The sequence below is a fragment of the Phodopus roborovskii genome, unplaced genomic scaffold (genome assembly GCF_943737965.1).
Source record: "Phodopus roborovskii unplaced genomic scaffold, PHOROB, whole genome shotgun sequence".
In the NCBI taxonomy this organism is placed as follows: domain Eukaryota; kingdom Metazoa; phylum Chordata; class Mammalia; order Rodentia; family Cricetidae; genus Phodopus; species Phodopus roborovskii.
Window position 1 is genome coordinate 35,536,960 of NW_026126540.1, and position 17,358 is coordinate 35,554,317.

The 17,358-nt window shown below is 47.9% G+C and overlaps 1 protein-coding gene across 1 annotated transcript; it reads right to left on the reverse strand.

The window, feature by feature from the left end:
* Positions 1-2,043: 2,043 nt before the first annotated feature.
* Wnt2b (Wnt family member 2B) lies at positions 2,044-15,964 on the reverse strand. The gene is made up of 5 exons (XM_051199317.1): positions 15,697-15,964; positions 9,628-9,848; positions 8,153-8,430; positions 6,133-6,397; positions 2,044-2,586 (listed from the first exon to the last, which is right to left on the reverse strand). Exons 1-5 carry the CDS (start codon positions 15,876-15,878, stop codon positions 2,357-2,359), a joined length of 1,176 nt encoding a protein of 391 aa, XP_051055274.1. The 5' UTR covers positions 15,879-15,964; the 3' UTR covers positions 2,044-2,356.
* Positions 15,965-17,358: the final 1,394 nt, after the last annotated feature.

Sequence of the window (17,358 nt, forward strand, 5' to 3'; positions counted from 1 at the left end):
TGCTTGGCCATCATTTCTTCTTGGGGCCACACGGCTTCTGTAGCAGGGCTCAGATAGACATTTTTTTCTCTCATATAAACTCCTCACTTTACAAACTTCTCACTCCCTGGACAGCTATTTCTCTCTTAACCGTTTATAAGCAGTTGTGCATCTTCATCAGCTAGAATTTGGAGCCCAGGGAAAAACATGGAGTAATATGAGATGCCACAGAGATCTACCACTTCTTTCCATAAACTAAGAACCCCAAATCAAAGAGTAGGAGGAACAGCACAGGTAAGTTGAACTCAGGTTGGCTTTGCCATTGAAGGCCTATGCCATTACTGATGTAGCTACTTGGATGTCCTCAGCCCTGCTCCCAAACTTCCCTCCTCTTAAAAGAAGTTCCTCTTCCCCTCCCATTCCCCCTCCCTAATCCCACCACCAGCTCATCAGTTATCCAGTTGACTCTCCTCTGCAAGGAAGACATTCTCTCTGCCTGACTCATTCAGTCCCATTTCTCCACAGTCATCCCCTCACCACAGACCACAAGGGCCCTGACTAGCTCATGTTTTGTGTTAATGGATGTGAAACCGGAGTAAATCCCCTCACCAAAAGAAAAACCACCCTAAACTCTCCCACACAGGTCTCAGCAGGTTACACAAATATTAGTCCTATCATCCAAATAAATCTGCCTCCGTGGCCAAAGCCACCCCAGCACCCCCACCCCCATCTCCTGCTGCCTGGGCAAAATGAAGTTGCTCCACAAACATCTAAGAGCCCTATTGGATGAAGAGGAACCTGAGGAAAGAGAAAGGCCCTATATTCAGAATTCCTTGTGAACATTCCTTAATCTCCAGTCTGTTGTCAAGACCAAACAGCCCTGAATTAGAAGTTCCTAGAGAAGTTAGGATGTACTTGACCACTCAGAGGCTTAATGAAGTATATCTGTTGGCTGGAGTTTAGGACACAGTTACATCTCAATATCTGAGTGAGGCATGCACCCTCATTTTAGGCCAGGGGAATATAAAGACCCTGCTGAAAATAAAAAATACAATAAGTAAATAGCTAGGATTAGACCTAGGTCTGTCATAAGTGCAGATTTCAATATTGTTGCTATTTATCAATAGGCAAGATGATCGCTGTGTAGATCACATAAAACTAGGCCCCATGTCCTGACTTCTAGCTTACCATGCCTGCCGCCTTTGAAGACTGCACTACTGCTTACACTAGTTAGGCAATGGCTAATAGCATAGGGGAACCCTCCCCTGTTTGAGTCAATCATGGAATGGACAGTAGTTATCAGTAGGACTTGGAGAATCACAGAATAATGACTTGCTGAGTAAATGGGGGAAGGCTACTGTTCTCTAAGGTGTTTATCACTTTGGCTCCAGCACCAGCTCTTTCTCTATATAGTCTCTTGCTTTTGCTACTTCAATGCTGAGGTTCTCTCCTAAAGAACTGCCAAAATGAGAGCTCTCTACCTTCCTAGGATAGCTGATCTTCATGCAGCCCTTGAAATGAGCTGTGCTTACCCTCTCATGAGTTACCTGCCTTTTAGTTAGTCTTTTCCAAACCTACCTAATGTCCAGAATATTCGATAGGGGCAAAGTCCCAAGTCCTAGCCAGGTTTACCATACTATTGTCTCTCCGTTCTGTTCGGGGGCTCTATTTGTCTATTAAGACTTTGAACCACTGTAAGCTACCTCACTCTGAACAGTCAGCCAGGGAGGAGGCTGCTGTTGTCTGCTGTAGGTGGAAAAAGAGACACAGAGAGTGTGTATTTGTACAGTTATGTGATTTACCCCCTCACAAAACCACTAGTTTATAAGCTGAGTAGGAGCATGAGATGGAGTCTTGTTCACCATGCCTAACACATCTAGCTATCTCAGGGTCTCAGCAGAATACTAGAGCCTAAGATTGTCTGCACAAATTGTCCCTAGTGAAGAGACAGACAGTTTTTATCTCTGTCCTAAGAGTCCTTGGCTACAGTAGGATCAAAAAGGAAGCTTCTTCCAGGTTCCCTTTCTGTTGCATACCCAAAGAGTATCAGAAGTCAGTGCAAGCAAAGGGGAAGATGAGCCTTGACTTTAGTGCAACTCAGATCACTCTGAAGACAGACTCCTACCTCTTCTACTCTCCCTTCAAACCTCCAGATGGAACATCAGGGAGCCACTCAGTCTCATATCCATCCCCTATCAACTCCTTCCTAGGGCTAAGGAACCAGCCAGGACATTGTGGTCCCTCTGGATCACTCTCCAAGTCCATATCAGAAGCTGTAGCAGCCCAGGATTGAGGGTGGAGGAAGGTGTGCATGCAAGGATCTTGTGCTCTTGAGTTGGAGGCTTGAAGTGGAGGGATGAATGAGGTGTCTGCGTGTTCAGGTCTGGTCCAGCCACTCTGCCTTCTTAGGGGCCTTGCAGGTGTGGACATCCACAGTGTTTCTGCACTCTTTGCACCGCACAGCACAGCACCAGTGGAATTTGCACTCACACTGGGTGACACGGGTGACTCGAGTTGTGTCATACCCTCGGCCACAACACATGATTTCGCAGCCATCTGTTCCTTTAGATGTCTTGCTGCAGACACGGCCTGCGGTACCTAGGGAACCTGCATTGAGGAAGAGAGGTGAGAGCCAAGTTACTTTTGCTTTAGCCTTATACTCTTAACAAGCCATAAAGAATCTCTCTTTCTGAAAATGTATCCACTAACCAAAATGATTATTCATTGCTCTCTGACCCAGTTCATTTGTTTCCACCATTAAAGCTGATTTCACCTTGTGAACGTAAGAACTGTGTGCCTGGGTAAGGTTCTCCAATTTTGTGGGGGTTGTGATGTCATATTATCTGGATTTAAATTCTAATTGCACCACTTCATAGCTGTAGTAATTTGGCAAGTTAATGAATGTGTTTGGGCCTCAGTTTCTATATATGGAAGTATATATAAAATAACATTTAGCATGCCTATAACACCATCATGCAAAATACAGAGGCGGGGGGGGGGGGGGGTGTCACTTAAGTTTTAGGCTCGCCTGGGATATGTAGTGAGTTTGAGGCCAAACTGGAATGCATAGCAAGATCCTGTCTCAGGGAAACAAAGCAACTCATCATCTAATGTAATAGTTTATTATGGGGCATTTATCATTACTGTCCAACATAGGTGGGCTGGAGGCATATCTCTTTCAGAAGGGAATCTTGAAGAGGAGGATAGCTTTCTCCTTGCATAGGGAATGCTCAGGACCTCATCCCAATAGATGTCAGCACAAACGATCCTGTTAACCCTTTCTCCAGAAATGGGAAAGTGATTGGTCTGAGACTTCAAGAAAGAAAATGAATCAGCTAACTACTTCAACAGCAATAGTCTCCATATTCTACTAGGATATGGGAAGAAAATGCAGAACTTTTATCTTTGTTTTTGAGCTGACTGGTTTAAAATCTATGTTTTAGAGCTAGGAGTATGTTTCAGTGGTGAGTGCTAGTGACAACAATAAAAACACAGTGTGCATATCTTATAATACACACAGAACAGCAACATGAGTGAATGTCAAAATAAGTTATATACGGTAGAAGTAGATGCTCAATTTTCTCTTTTAAAATACATATTTATGTATGTATGTATGTTATGGGGACTCATGGGCACAGCTTACATGCAGAATTCAGAGGAAAACTTGCGGGAGTTGGTTCTCTCTTTCTATATTATGGCTCTTGGGGGGGCATCAAACTCAAGTTAACAGATTTGTAGAAGCACTTTACCAGCTGAATCATCTTTCCAGCCCTCAGTTTTACTTTTTAAGATTTATTTATTTGTGTGTGTGTGTGTGTGTGTGTGTGTGTGTGTGTGTATCTTTGTATGTGTGTATGCACACTTGTGTGTGAATGTCCTCATAAGCCATAGGAGGGCATCAGTCCCTAGGAGCTGGAATTATAGCCTGTTCTAAGAAGCCTAATGTGGGTTCTGGGAACTGAACTGAGGACTCTGGAAGAGAGGTTAGCACTCTTAACCACTGAGCCATCTCTCCAGCCCAACAACAGGAATAAGTAATCCAAATGTTAGCAAACTACTGCTCGAATGTGGGCTGACTAGGTCTACTGCATATGTTATTCTAAGTCCAAGGGTAAACACCAAAATCTTTTTCTATAGTCTGGAGCTATGCTGTCCAGTGTAGCTATTGACTGCACATGCTCTCTTAAATTCAGTGAATTAAAATGAGCTAAATTAAAATGTTTCACTTTTGAACTGGACTCTGTAGTAGTCTGCCACACATGTTCGTGGTTTTAGTTTCTGTAGTTTGCTGCCCAATATCAACTGTAGTTCCAAAAGTATTAAATGGAAAATCTAAAGATGAATTATTAAAACATGTGTTTTATCACACTGTACTATTAAAATTGTCCTATTTGTGACTCAGTAATAGAGCCCTTGCCCAGCATATTGCAAGATCAGTAGCACCACCAAAACATGGATCTATCATCTTATTTTTTGTTCTTGTCATTCATCACGTGTCAAGCCTAATTTACAAATTAAACTTTACCACAGGTATATGTGTTTGAGAAGAAGCATCCCCTAATCTTGGAGCACATCCCCCATAGATAGAAGGCACTTATGTAATTCACATGCTCAATTATCACATGAGGCTTGTTGCCTCTGCACTGGAGACATTAGCAATGGAGACTCGATCATTGTAGGAAGCTTAGTGGGATGGTACTGCTGTAGAGGGAATACTTGGTTCCATACTGCTTATATTTGGATTCTTTGGGTTTATGGGACCTAATTTTATTCCTTTGAGAAAAATTAATATGCATATGACTTGCCCTCCCTCCTAACTCCAAAAGTCCTTCTCCAAAGGTACATTTTAGAGATGATAAAACAGTTCTATACTTCAGGTGCTGTGGAATTATTCCCAGGCATCCAGAGATGTCTGAGTTAAGCCACATGGAAAAATGAACTCATGACAGTAAATCACTAGGAGAGTCCAGAGGGCTTCCCCAACCTCCTTACTTCTAGCTCTCTATAAAGTACATATAAACCTTCCAATATCCAGGCGGAACACCATCCCTCTCTGTGGGCTGAAGTGCTCTGAGCCACTTGACTCTAGAAACGAAGAGAGTGAAAACAAACAGAACTGAAGCCAGCCAAGGTGTGGAGCTCCGTTCTACCAAATCTGACTTGTGAATCTCCAGCAAAGAGCCTGGGAGCTCAGGGACAGGGACTGGCCTGGTTTAACCTATCCAGACCAGAAATGATGAGCCAAGATGGCAGCTTCCATTCTCTCACAGAAAACACCTCATCACTTTGCAATTCCCAAGACCCCCTTCCCATCACACATATGTAGAAAAACAGCCACTTTCTGCTTGTTATCAAGCACTTGCTGCTCCAGCAGCCTTTGCAGAGGTCACCTCCTGTCTCTCTCGCTCTTTTGGAATGTGCAGCGGCAGCACATCAAGAAGCAGCTTGCTCCCCCATGTTCAAACAAACCTTCCTGGACTTTGCTGGCCATCTTGCCTTTATTCATTTGTTTGCCTGTCTTGTTTTTGAGATAGGGTTTCTCTGTACTGGTGGCTGTCCTAGAACTAGCTCTGTAGACCAGGCTGGTCTCGAACTCAGAGATCTGCCCGCCTCTGCCTCCCGAGTGCTGGGATTAAATGTGTATGCCATTATTACCCAGCTAGTCATCTTTCTTTGTAGTTCCATTTGCTTACTGTATCGCTTTGTTTGTTTGTTTGTTTGTTTACTTTGGTAGTAGCGGGTCAAACCCAGGGCCTTGCACATACAAAGCACATGCTATATCAGCTGAGCTCCATCCCCAGCTCCATCTTATTTCATAGTTAGACTGCAAAAAGCCAAAGGCTTAGTGCTACATCTGATACATCTGTGTAGCTTGCATCTAGCTCAGAACTGAAAACAGGTGGCTCATTTAAATGTTCTCTGAGTAGTACCTACTGCATCTCAGACACTGGGGATATAGTAGAGTGACATATGACCCTATTTGTGCAGCCTTGGGCCTGGCAGCCTGAGGCACAAACCACCTATTTTCATGTAAGGAGCTGACTGACTCCTTAGCCTTCCTTAACTCCTGCAAACTGGACAGACCTGGATTAAGCAGAAGTGCTTACAGTAATCATCAGGCTCCATGTATTTCTCTGCCTGCTTCTTTCTCACCTGCAGCCTTGTCCAAGACACAGTAGTCAGGAGAGTTGTCAAAGTAGACAAGATCAGTCCGGGTGGCATGGCGATAGCCTTGGCGGGCTGCTGTGAAGTTGGCACCATCCTGGGTGGCAGTTACCTGCACGGCCCCATCATACCTCCGTCTCAGGTAGTCACCAGTGCGGCGGAAGTCTGACAGCGCTCTCCAGCAGGTGCGTAGAGTACAGGAGCCACTCACACCATGACACTTACATTCCAGCTTCAGAAATCGCCGCACAGCCTAGGGGAGAGGGGAAGCAGGTGAAGACATTGCTTAGTCATCCCTAGGGTTAAAGCAGGAGTGCACTGAGCTCTGCTGGCCCAGATCCGCTAGTGGTTCTCTGCCAGATCCCACCCATTCATCCTGACTGTGTCAGAGAATCTCTTCTAGGAAATCTTCCTGGACCAACAGTGCTTTGCTCTTCATGACTGCCAGCTGGATTGTCAAACTCCTGATTACAGCCTACACATCCTTTTAAAGAGCCAAGTGTCATGCCTTTTGCTTTTATAGCATATCATTTCTCAGCACAGTATATAGCAGATGCTCAAATACCAGTGAATAGCCTAAAGCAATACCCAAAGGTCTTAAGGAAGTTTTTTTCTCTTTAAAACAAAGACAAAAACAAAAACTACTTTTGGGGCAATGAACTGATACCTAGGAAAGCAACTTGCCATACTATCCTGGCAACTTGAATTTGAGATCCCCAGAACCCATATATAAGTGGAAGGTGAGAGCTAGTTCTACAAAGTTCTCTGATCTCCAAACATGCACCGTGCCATTCATGCCTACCCATATACATCATGCACACACACATACAATAATAATAATAAATTAAAATTCAAGAAATTTAAAGCTACTTTGGAGTTTGGGAGATGACTCAGCATGTAAGAACACTTACTGCCCCATTAGGACCTTGGTTTAAATCTTTACAACCCATGTAAAAAGCTAGGCATGGTAGCACATGGGGCACCTGTGATCCCAGTAATGGGGACTGGGGGACAGAAACAGGAGGATTAGAGATAGGAAGATTGCTGGGACTTGAGTTCCAGGTTCAGTGAGAGACCCTGTCTCAAGAGAATAAGGTAGACAGTGACAGAGCAGGACATCTAACATCCTCTAGCCTCTGTGAGAAAGCACAGACATGTACATGCATGTATACACATGTGTACATACAAGCACAGACAAATCAAAAAAAATTTTTTTTCAAGATAGAGTTTCTCTGTAGCTTTGGAGCCTGTCCTGGAACTCACTTTGTAGACCAGACTCACAGAGAACCTCCTGCCTCTGTATCCAGAGTGGTGGGATTAAAGGTGTGTGTATCACCAATGCCTGGCTGGCTGACAAAAAAAAATTTTAAAAATTTAAAATTTACTTTTTAGTTCAGCATGGTGGCACACATTTATAATACCAGCACTTAGGAGATTGAGGTGGAGTAGTGCCACAAATTTCAGATCAGCCTAGGCTATAGGCAGGGTGAAATCTTGTCTCAAACAAAACAAAACAAAACAAAACAAAACAAAACAAAACAAAAAAAAAACAAGGTGGGACATGGTGGTACACACTTTTAATCCCAGTACTAAGAAAGCAGAAGCAGGTAGATCTGTGTGAGTTCAAGGCCAGCCTGGTGTACATATCAAATTCCAAGCCAGCCAAAGCTACATAGACTCTATCTCAACAACAAAGAAGCAGCCCCTGCCCCACCAAAAAAGAAAACAAAAAGGAAAGAAACAGAAAAGGGAAAAAGAAGGGAGAGGAAGGGATGAGAGGGGAAGAAAAAAAGGGGGAAGAGAAAAAAGAACGTTACTTTCCAGTCTAATGAAAACCTGGTTGAACCTATGCATTCCCAGGCTTCCTTGCATTCTGTGGCAAAATGTTAGGTATTTTGGAAGTGATCTAGAAGCCATCAACTCTTCCACCTGTGAATTCAGTCTGTGGTCACACTAACTGGTTTATACCAGAGAATATGAATGAACATACCCAGATGTGAGTACTGACCGTGCGACCGCAGCGGTTGTTATGTAAGTTCATGAGGGCCCGGGCATCCTTAAGCCTCTTCTCTTTGGCATCCACAAAAGCCTTGGCAAAGCGGACACCGTAGTGGATGTTGTCACTACAGCCACCCCAATCAAAGTCCCCTCGTTGGTCATGGTGCCGACCACGGGTATATGGGTCACAGCTGCACACACTCAATTCACCCTGGCTGCAGGCCCGAGTGATAGCATGGACCACTCCTGCTGATGAGATGGCATATACAAATGCTGCCTCCCGACTACCTACATAGAGAGAGGCAGAGACATATTACAGGAACAGTCGATGTCTTCCACTACACACACACACACACACACACACACACACACACACACACTTTTGGGTGTTTTTCACAGTGCCTTATTCAATGGTCCAGGCCTGGAACTTGTTATGTAACCCAGCTTTGAACTTGAGATTTTCATTTCTCAGCCTCCCTAGTGCTAGCTAGCACTGCAGGAGTAAACCACATGCCCAACTCTGTCCATCCCCTTCTTCAATCCACACAATTTCAGAAGTTTCCTTAGCAAGGTGTCCTTCCCTTCTAAGAGCATTCCTCAGAGAAGTCAGCCTCTCCGGCCAGCTCTCACTGTCCCTCTCCTTTGTACATCTGACCTCTTTGGACTGGCCTCTACTCTATTTCCTGTTTTCCCTACATCAGTCTCTCTCTCTCTCTCTCTCTCTCTCTCTCTCTCTCTCTCTCTCTCTCTCTCTCTCTCACACACACACACACACACAGAAATTGAGAGTCAGTGCAAACGCATGCACTAGTCCTGATACAGGGCCACCTGCCTTGGTCAACATTCCAGGGTTTTCAGGCCCCCTCTGCTGGACAGTTCCCCTGCAATGTTGACCCCTGCCTAGGGTCAGCCTATTGAAACACACTAAGTTTAGCCTGCTCTGGTCCTCTCCTTGCCCTTGGGACCTATGTTCATTATCCCTGGTTTTCCTGTACCTTCAGAATCCTGCCTAATTTCTTTTCCCTACCTTTGCTGAACAGCTCTGCTAAACACTTTTGCCACTATCTCTTGAAATATTTACATATCACCTTTCTGTTTATGTCTTGTTCCCATTACTATAATGTTGGGGTTGTTAGGGTGACTGGTGGTAGGAAGCAGAGGACTTGGTCTTAGTCCTTAGTCATACAGTTCATGGATGCCTGCCTGACTTGGGTATGTGGAGGCCAGAGAAAAGCAGGGAGAAAGATGGAAGTATGAGGGAATACCTACCTTGACCCACCATGTCAAAGCACTTAGGTTGGGAGGGGTCCAGTCTTACAAATCTAGGGTAATGAGCAGCTGTTCCTATCTCCCAAGTTTGTCTAAATTGTTCCTTAGATTTTGAGGTAGTATGTAGGAAAATGAAGGGGATCATGCCTACCCTTCTAACTCACCACCCCAAACAAAGGAAGGAAAGGGAGTGGGAAGTTTGGGAGAGAACCCTACTTCTAAGCATGACACGGCCAAAGACAGTGTGGTCCCGGTCCAGTGTGGTGCAGTTCCAGCGGTGATGGCGAAACTGATGCTGACACTCTCGGATCCATTCCCGGGCACCTTCACCCACTGAGCGCATGATGTCTGGGTAGCGCTGGCACAGCTGCCGCTGCCGGCTCACTAAACCGGGGATGTTGTCACAGATCACTCGGGCTCCCAGTGCCCCAATGTACCTGTAAAGCAGAGGTGAACTTGTCATAGCATCCCAAAAGGGGGCAGGCCAATAAAGAGGGGAGTTATTTGCTATCTAGACCTTAAAGAGATTCCTTCCCTTCCCAAGACATTCTCTGGGGCTGATGGATAGAACTGTTACCCACAATCTCTTGGGGGGGGTAAGCTACACAACTGCAGAAAGAGTCATTGAATGGTCTCCCACCATTACTAGTTCCCTAGCCAAAGGCTAAAGTAACACACACTTCTAGAACACAAGTCAGGCATGTGTCATATACACAGAAGCTGTGGGCATGTCATACAAACCCACTGCCTGTTTATTTAATAAACATTAAGATCCTCGCAGAAAAATAAACTAACAAAATGAGATTCTGAGACAACACTCTTACATACACATGAACGACTCGAGTGGCTAGTCTAAGACAGCTTGGCCACAGCAGGATGGAGAGAGGAGAGGGCTGGAGAAGGCATGATGGGTAGTTATGAGTAATGTTTGCAGTTTTGGACTGTGTGGCTAAAAAAATTCCTCACTTCCAATCCCAAGGCTATAGAACAAGGCACCATCTTTTACCTCCTCCTCATTCCCTTTACTTCCATGCCCTAGAGCTTTTCTTAACCCATGAAGCTTTTAAAATAACCTTCCCCAACCTATAAGGCATAATGCCCAGGAAGGACCTCCATGGACTTCATGGACAAAGCCATTTGTATCCGGAAGCCTGAACAGGACAAAGTAGTAAGAATTCAGTGGGCAGGATGGCACACGCCTTTAATCCCAGCACTCAGGAGACAGAGACAGGCAGATCTTGCTGAGTTCCAAGACAACCTAGCCTACATGGAGTTCTAGGCCAGCCAGGACTACATAGTGAGAACCTGTCTCTTTAAATAAACAAACAAACAAACAACATGACAGAATCTCTGGTCTGAACAATTTACATGGTCAAGCGAAATAACCACTGAAGGATAGGGGGGCTACCAACATCATTCAGAACTGCTCAAGGCAATATTTCCTTTCAACTGATCTTATCCCCTGGACTCTACCATGTCCTCAAGAGATCCTGGAGACAAAGCAGGAGCATATCACCTTCCCCCTGACCCCCCCACCCCCCACCAACCGCAAGAAGTTCCCAGAGAAATGAGACCCATTCCCTCCCTTCCTGTGACTCGGCTTCTCTCCCTTTCAGTCCCATCCCCCATTTCCCAGCGCACCCTCCACACAGTGCTTTCCTTGGTCTTTTCAGCACATTCTATTCTCTTGTGCTGACACTGAAATGGAATTCCACTCTTTCCTGTTGTGAACAGGTGGGAGCTGTAGCAATCAGTTGCTACTGCAAACAGAAAAACTTCAGGTTTTCTGAATGAGCCAGTGGTTTGGGAATGTCCCCACAGTGGGCCTAGAAGTGAGTGAGGAGAAGGGAAGGCAGCCAATAGGGGAGGGGCAAACCGACCATCCCAGAGCCTTACCCCCACCATATATCCCCACAGCCAGCCATCACCCACAGACTAGATCACTACTAGTGACAGGGACTCAGGCAAACACAAGGAGGGTTGACGCTTGCCTCTTCGGGAACTCAGCAGGGCTGATGAGCCCCATCTGTCCACAGGGAAGGCTGAGAGGGCTGTCCCTCCAAGAACAAATCCCATGGAGTCAGCATCCCCAGCACTGTCCATCAGGGCAGCAGCTTCCAGGAACAAACAAAATAAACACCCCAGGCTGGGCCAGGCCGGAAAGGCCTGCCTGACGCACAGCTTTGAGTTCCACCCACTGCCCTGGTGCTTTGTTTGGAGTATTGAAACCATCGGAGTTGGAGCTTGTCCCTGTCTCACCACCGGTCTGCTTCCCTAGCTCAGCCCCAGATTACTGATCTAGGCAATGGGTGTTTGTTTTTTTATCTGGAGCTTGGAGGAAGGAGGTTGGTTGGGAATGGGAGACCAATAATCCAGCTCTCAAAGACAGTCTGGAGTGGGGCAAGCCAAACTCTGGCAAAAGGACCTTCTTGTGGTCTGACTTTAATCCATTCTGCACTAGACCACATTGATCCTTTGTATTACATCCTCGATGAGCATGGGAACATCTGTTCAGTATCTACATTGGGAAATAATTAGGCTTTCCTACTACCCTGCTTACTTCCTGAGTAACTGCTTCAAGACCCTGCATGGGACTGGCCTGCTGTCTGGTTCTTGGAGCCTTGTAGCCAAGTGTGGGAACTGCCAATAGTACTGAGCCTGAAGCTGAACCCATTGCCCTCAGCTCAACATATGCTTGCACAATGCCTACCAATGTCACCAAGCTCAGCTGTTAGGGACACAAAGACTTCATGGCATCCCTCAGCTCATTGTCTGGGGGAGGATGCCTCAGTCCTGACTTCCTTTCCCCTTTCAGAAATGAATTCTTCACTTCCTTCCCAGCCTCTGCCCCAGAGTGCTCTCTTGACCTGCTTTTGACCAATTCTTTCCCTTGACAAAGTCACTCAGATCCTACACTAGCCCCTTGCTTCTTGGGATTTGTAAGTGCCTAGACTGCCTCCAGGTCAACTGAATCACAATCTGCATGTCAGTATCCCCAGTATGAAGAAAAGCCTCTGGCACATAGTAGGTACTCAGTAGCTATTGAATAAACACATGCTTGCTCTGTTATCCCCAGCTTCTGTCTCCCTCTGGCCAGCTACCAACTCTGTTAGATTCTTTGTCAACACTGCCGATCCTTTTTCAGACATTCTATGTTTCTGTCTATTTAATAGAGCCAGGGATCTCCAGCCCTTCCTTTTGTATCTATCCACTAATGTAAGTATTAGAACTTAGCTGGGAGTGGTGATTCATAACTTTAATCTCAGCACTCAGAAGGCAGAGGCTGGCAGATCTCTGAGTTTGAAGCCAGCCTGGTTCTGTATAGAGTTCCAGGGCAGCCACGGATACATAGTGAGTCGTTAAACAACAGCAAACCATCAAGATGATGCCACAGGATGTGGGCCAGGGTAATCTCTACATTGTGGGTTCAGGAATATTGATGGTAATCCCACTCTGTGAAGGGGCATTTGGGGAGAAACCATGATGAAGAAAGCCTGCTGACTTCAAACTCAAGGGGCTTTTGTAGTTGGTTGTTTTTTTGTTTTGTTTTGTTTTGTTTTGTTTTTTGAGACAGTCTCACTATAGGCAGTCTCACTATATGTCCTCAAAGTTTTGGTTCCCCTGCCTCAGCCTCCCAAGTAGTGGTGTTACAGGAGTGTGCCATCATATACAGACAAAATTCATTTTTTTATTTTAGGAGAAAGAGAGGCACACAATGTTTGATTAGAAATAAAACCATATAACTCCAAATTGGTATAAAATTGAGCATTTTTTTTTCTTATTTATGACATAGGGTCTCACTTTGTAGTCCTGGCTAACCTAAAACTTGCTATATAGATTAGGCAGGCCTAGAACTCACCAATACCCAAGGCTGCCTCTGCCTCTCAAGTGCTGGGATTAAAGGTGTGTGCCACCGTACCCAGCAAGTTTGTTTTGTTTTGCTTTCCTTCCTCTTTTCTCTCTCAGTCTCTTCATTGGTGAAACAGGGATTATGACAGTACCTACAACAGGTTTATCCTGGAGATTAAAGATGACAAGGTGGTTGGCCATGGAGCCTGGATCGTAGGAAAGACTCAGTACAGGGTATGTGTTTACAATAATGGCAATTCTAATATAACCCTACTCTATGCTCTCTCTTTATGAGTCCAACAATATGCCCAGCTTTTGTGAGTCTCCATTTATCCACATTTCTTGCCATAGACTAAGAAGAAACTATTTGTGTCTTCTTCAAGTTAAGGAAGAGACAGGAGTTATTGGAGAGGAAGGGGAAGAATCCTGGGATGTGAAGATCAGACTGGTGGTCATAGGGAGGGCCCTGTGCTCCTCCGATGTAAAACACAGACATCCATCTCCTCGAGGGATTGCACAAACTAGCCTTGCTAGGTTTGAGATCATTAGCCTGGAGGCAGACCTGCCTTCAGAATTCAGGTTTCCTCCTACAAGCGGTGACTACTGAGACAGACACCTATGGCTGTAGCTGTGACAAAGTGAGGGTGTTGAGATGGAAATGAGCTCTGTACCCACACTCATCCTGGCCCTGAGGCTGTCTTCATGGACATAAGAACCACTCGATCCCTCTGTCACCTGCCTCCCTACCTAGCTGTCCCATGTAGTAGCTTTTGCAGCATCTTTAATATGAACCACTCTAGGTGGGAAGGAGACAGAAAATGGGACAGGGAGTTCTAATCAAGTAGTCAAGGGCTCCAGGTGAGTCTTTAGGAACCACTACCAGGATGTGGAGATGTCCAGAGTGCCACTTCCTCATCCACAGATCACCAAGACTGTCTCAAACTGCTGAAAAGCAATCAAATGTTTCAAAAAGCCAATTACCATGTGGACCAGATGAAGGTGGGCACTGGGTACTTTGTGCTTCCATGCTTTCTCCACAGAGACCCTGAAGATGTAAGTCCTCAGCCCAACAGTGCCCTAAAGGTAAAGGGGGCTTTTGATCTGGCTCTGGTCATTGAAATGCTCCCCCTCTTCCTTCTTTCTCTTTCCCTTTCTAAAGGAATGTTTCAAGCCAGATGTAAGATATAGGCCTCTCTGCCTCCCCATCTGAACCCCCCTCCTTGCCTTCCCCAACACTGCAGAGATAAAAAAGATCCAAAAGAAAGATTTTTTTCTTTAACAGGAAAACAGAAGTGGGGGTGGGGATGGAGAGAGCAGCATCTTGAAATGATAGGAATCTGCAGCCCAAGCTGGCTTGCCCCTCAGCCAGCTACCCCTCACCCTTCCAGCCCAGATTCCTAGTCAAGAGGAGAAAAGCCACAGGGTGCAAGAGAAGAGTCCTCACTTAGAGAGGGGATGGAGGTGTGGGGGTGCTGGCTGCAGGGGAGGGGCAGAGCAAGGGGGAAGGGGGCACTGCATGTTAAAGAAGGGCGCTAGCCCAGCTCAAGAAGCCAGTTTGACTGAAGGGGTGAAGAGGGAAAATGAGGGGAGTGAATCTTCTTTGCCCTTTTTGGAAAGACAGTGTCACTACAGGACCAGGGAAGTTCTGGGACTGGGTGGGAAATTCTACAAAGAACACAGCCTGGCTTCCAGTGGATCCTGGACACCTTTTGCCCCATCTGCCTTTTAGAAGTGTCTGAAGACTAAAAGGCCTACAAGAGATCTGAAGAGAGGATCTCAGAACTCTTGAGATTCCAGAAGTTTCTGGGGCTTGGTGGGGAGAGGTGGGAGGTTAGGTCATCTGGGGCAGGAAAGCAAAAAAGGACATCAGTGTTCAAAATTACACCCTCAAAGCAGAGGCTGATGACAAATGCCTGGGTTATGCAACCCCAAGTGTTTAATTTGTTTCAATTGTGGGAATTAAGGGGAGGGGGGTAGTTTGTGCCTCAATTTCACTTCTAAGCCTTGCTGTGGATACTACTGCCTCATTGTGTGGCCTACACTAGCAGAGGAATGTGGGTCCCAGCCAGCTGCCCCCTACTCCACATCCCCTGGGGAGGCCTTAGGTGGTGGAAGACTGCGGAATAGCCACTGCAGGATATGGACAGGCGGCTGATTCCTCCAACTGAGATTTTGATAGGGGGTTGAGTAGAAATACAGGGGGGCACGATGTAGCAGTCTAGAGGACTTCAACCACCAGTTACATCGCTCTAGATGCTCAGCATTCTTCTCTCCAGCGCCTCATTCTCTCCAAACCCTCACCAGCCACTGCAGACTTCTGGGACTGTCTTGCCTGGATCATCTCTAATTCCACCCGGGGAACTACCTGGTGCTTGAGCAGCCAGTGCCTGGAGCACTACACTCCCTGCGCCTAACCCCCCTGAGAGCCACACTCACCACCAAGATGTGTCTACACGGGCTGGCAGAGTCAGCAGCAACAGCAGCAAGAGGCAGGCAAGACCCAGGCGGGCAGAAGCCGGGGACACGTCGGGGGCCGCGGGTCTGGGTGCGGGGACCAGGACGCGGGCACGCCGATGGGCGAGCTGCGCGGCTTCCTCTGCACCCCGCGGCCTCAGCATAGCTCCGCGCAGACTCCCGCCGCGCAGCGCTTAGGGTCGTGGACGGGCACTGTCTGAGCTTCCTCAGGCGTCTCCTAGCTCACTCCTCAGGGTGGCCATGGGGACTATGGGAGACTGGGGACCGCGGGACACGTGGAGTCCGGGAGCCGGGCGCAGAGTTCCTAAGAGCTCCCGAACTGCAGGGCCAGGAGACCGACGAGAGCTGAGCGGGGTGTAGGCGGCTCGGGTGCGGTGTCAGTGGCTCCGGGGCGCGGAGTGCGGCGGGGGCCAGAGCGCACGGACAGCCCCTGCGGCCGCAGCTCTCATTGGACGGGGCGGGGCGGGGCCGGGGACACGCGCGGCCTTCAGCACAGCTCCGCCCGCGCCAGCCGGGGTGCTCCGAGGCGCCCTAGGTGTGGCGGCCACCTCCTCCCCTCGGCTTTACCGAGCGCGCCACCGGGCCGCGCCCTCACCTGCTCTGGCCACCCGCGACGGGGCTCTTCTCTGCTTGCAGCCCCTGTCCCTACCGACGCCACGCCACGCCACCGGGTCCTAGAGCCCTTCACTCAGCAACACGGACCGCAGGGCTTGGTAGCAAGGCGCACCCAATGCGGGGGTGTGTAGGGGGGTCAGCTGCGGACATTCCCGGCCCCCAAACCTACGGTGAAATTGGAGGTAAACGCAGATGCGCTTTCCTCCGGTCTTCCTATTCATTCTTGGGCTTCTGGGAAACTGCTAGACACCCTGCCCCCAGGAGTTGCCAGACAGTGGGGCTCCCTTGGCCACGCTGCCTTCAGGGGCGCCGCGGGCCGGGGACTCCCTCATCAAGGGCTCATCGCCCCCGCTTCTTCCATCCACTACGCTGACGCCATCCTTTGGTCTTGCACGTCGTTGAGACCCAGCTTCTATCCACCTAGGTGCGCATTCCCCAGCTCAGGATCGTGCAGCTGCCCATGAGACACACCTGCCGGCAGGATGCAGCGGCCCGTGCCCTGACGGCTGGCCGGGGCTCGGCCAAGCTCGGTCTCTCCCAGTATCTCCGTCCCCCACCCCCTCGGGCGGAGCTGCGACTAGGAAAGAATCAGAAACAGCTGGGCGGCTTTCCCGCACCAGAGGCCGGGGTGGGGGTCCTGCGGAGAGAGTGGAAGCCCTGGTGCCTTCTCTCCCCCTCCCTCTCCACCCTTCCTCCTTTCTGCTGCTCGCTGGTCCTCCCTCAGTCCCGCAGAGCCCGGGGGTGGGTGTAAGAAGTTGGGAAGAAGTGGGGTGGTGGTGTGGGCTGAAAGTGACTCCTAGCTCCCTTTCTATCACCCCTGCCCCCACCTCACAAGGCGCTCGCACTTCCCTGGGAGGTGGAGGTAGGAAGAAGCCCTATGGGGCAGAATGATTCTTACTGAAACATAAAAATTCTTGAAAGCCCTGAACCTTTCCGTGAAGGCTTCCTCGGGGATCTCTCCTAACCCCCCCCCCCCCCGTCAGCCTCAGTTTCTCCTGCCTAGCCTCC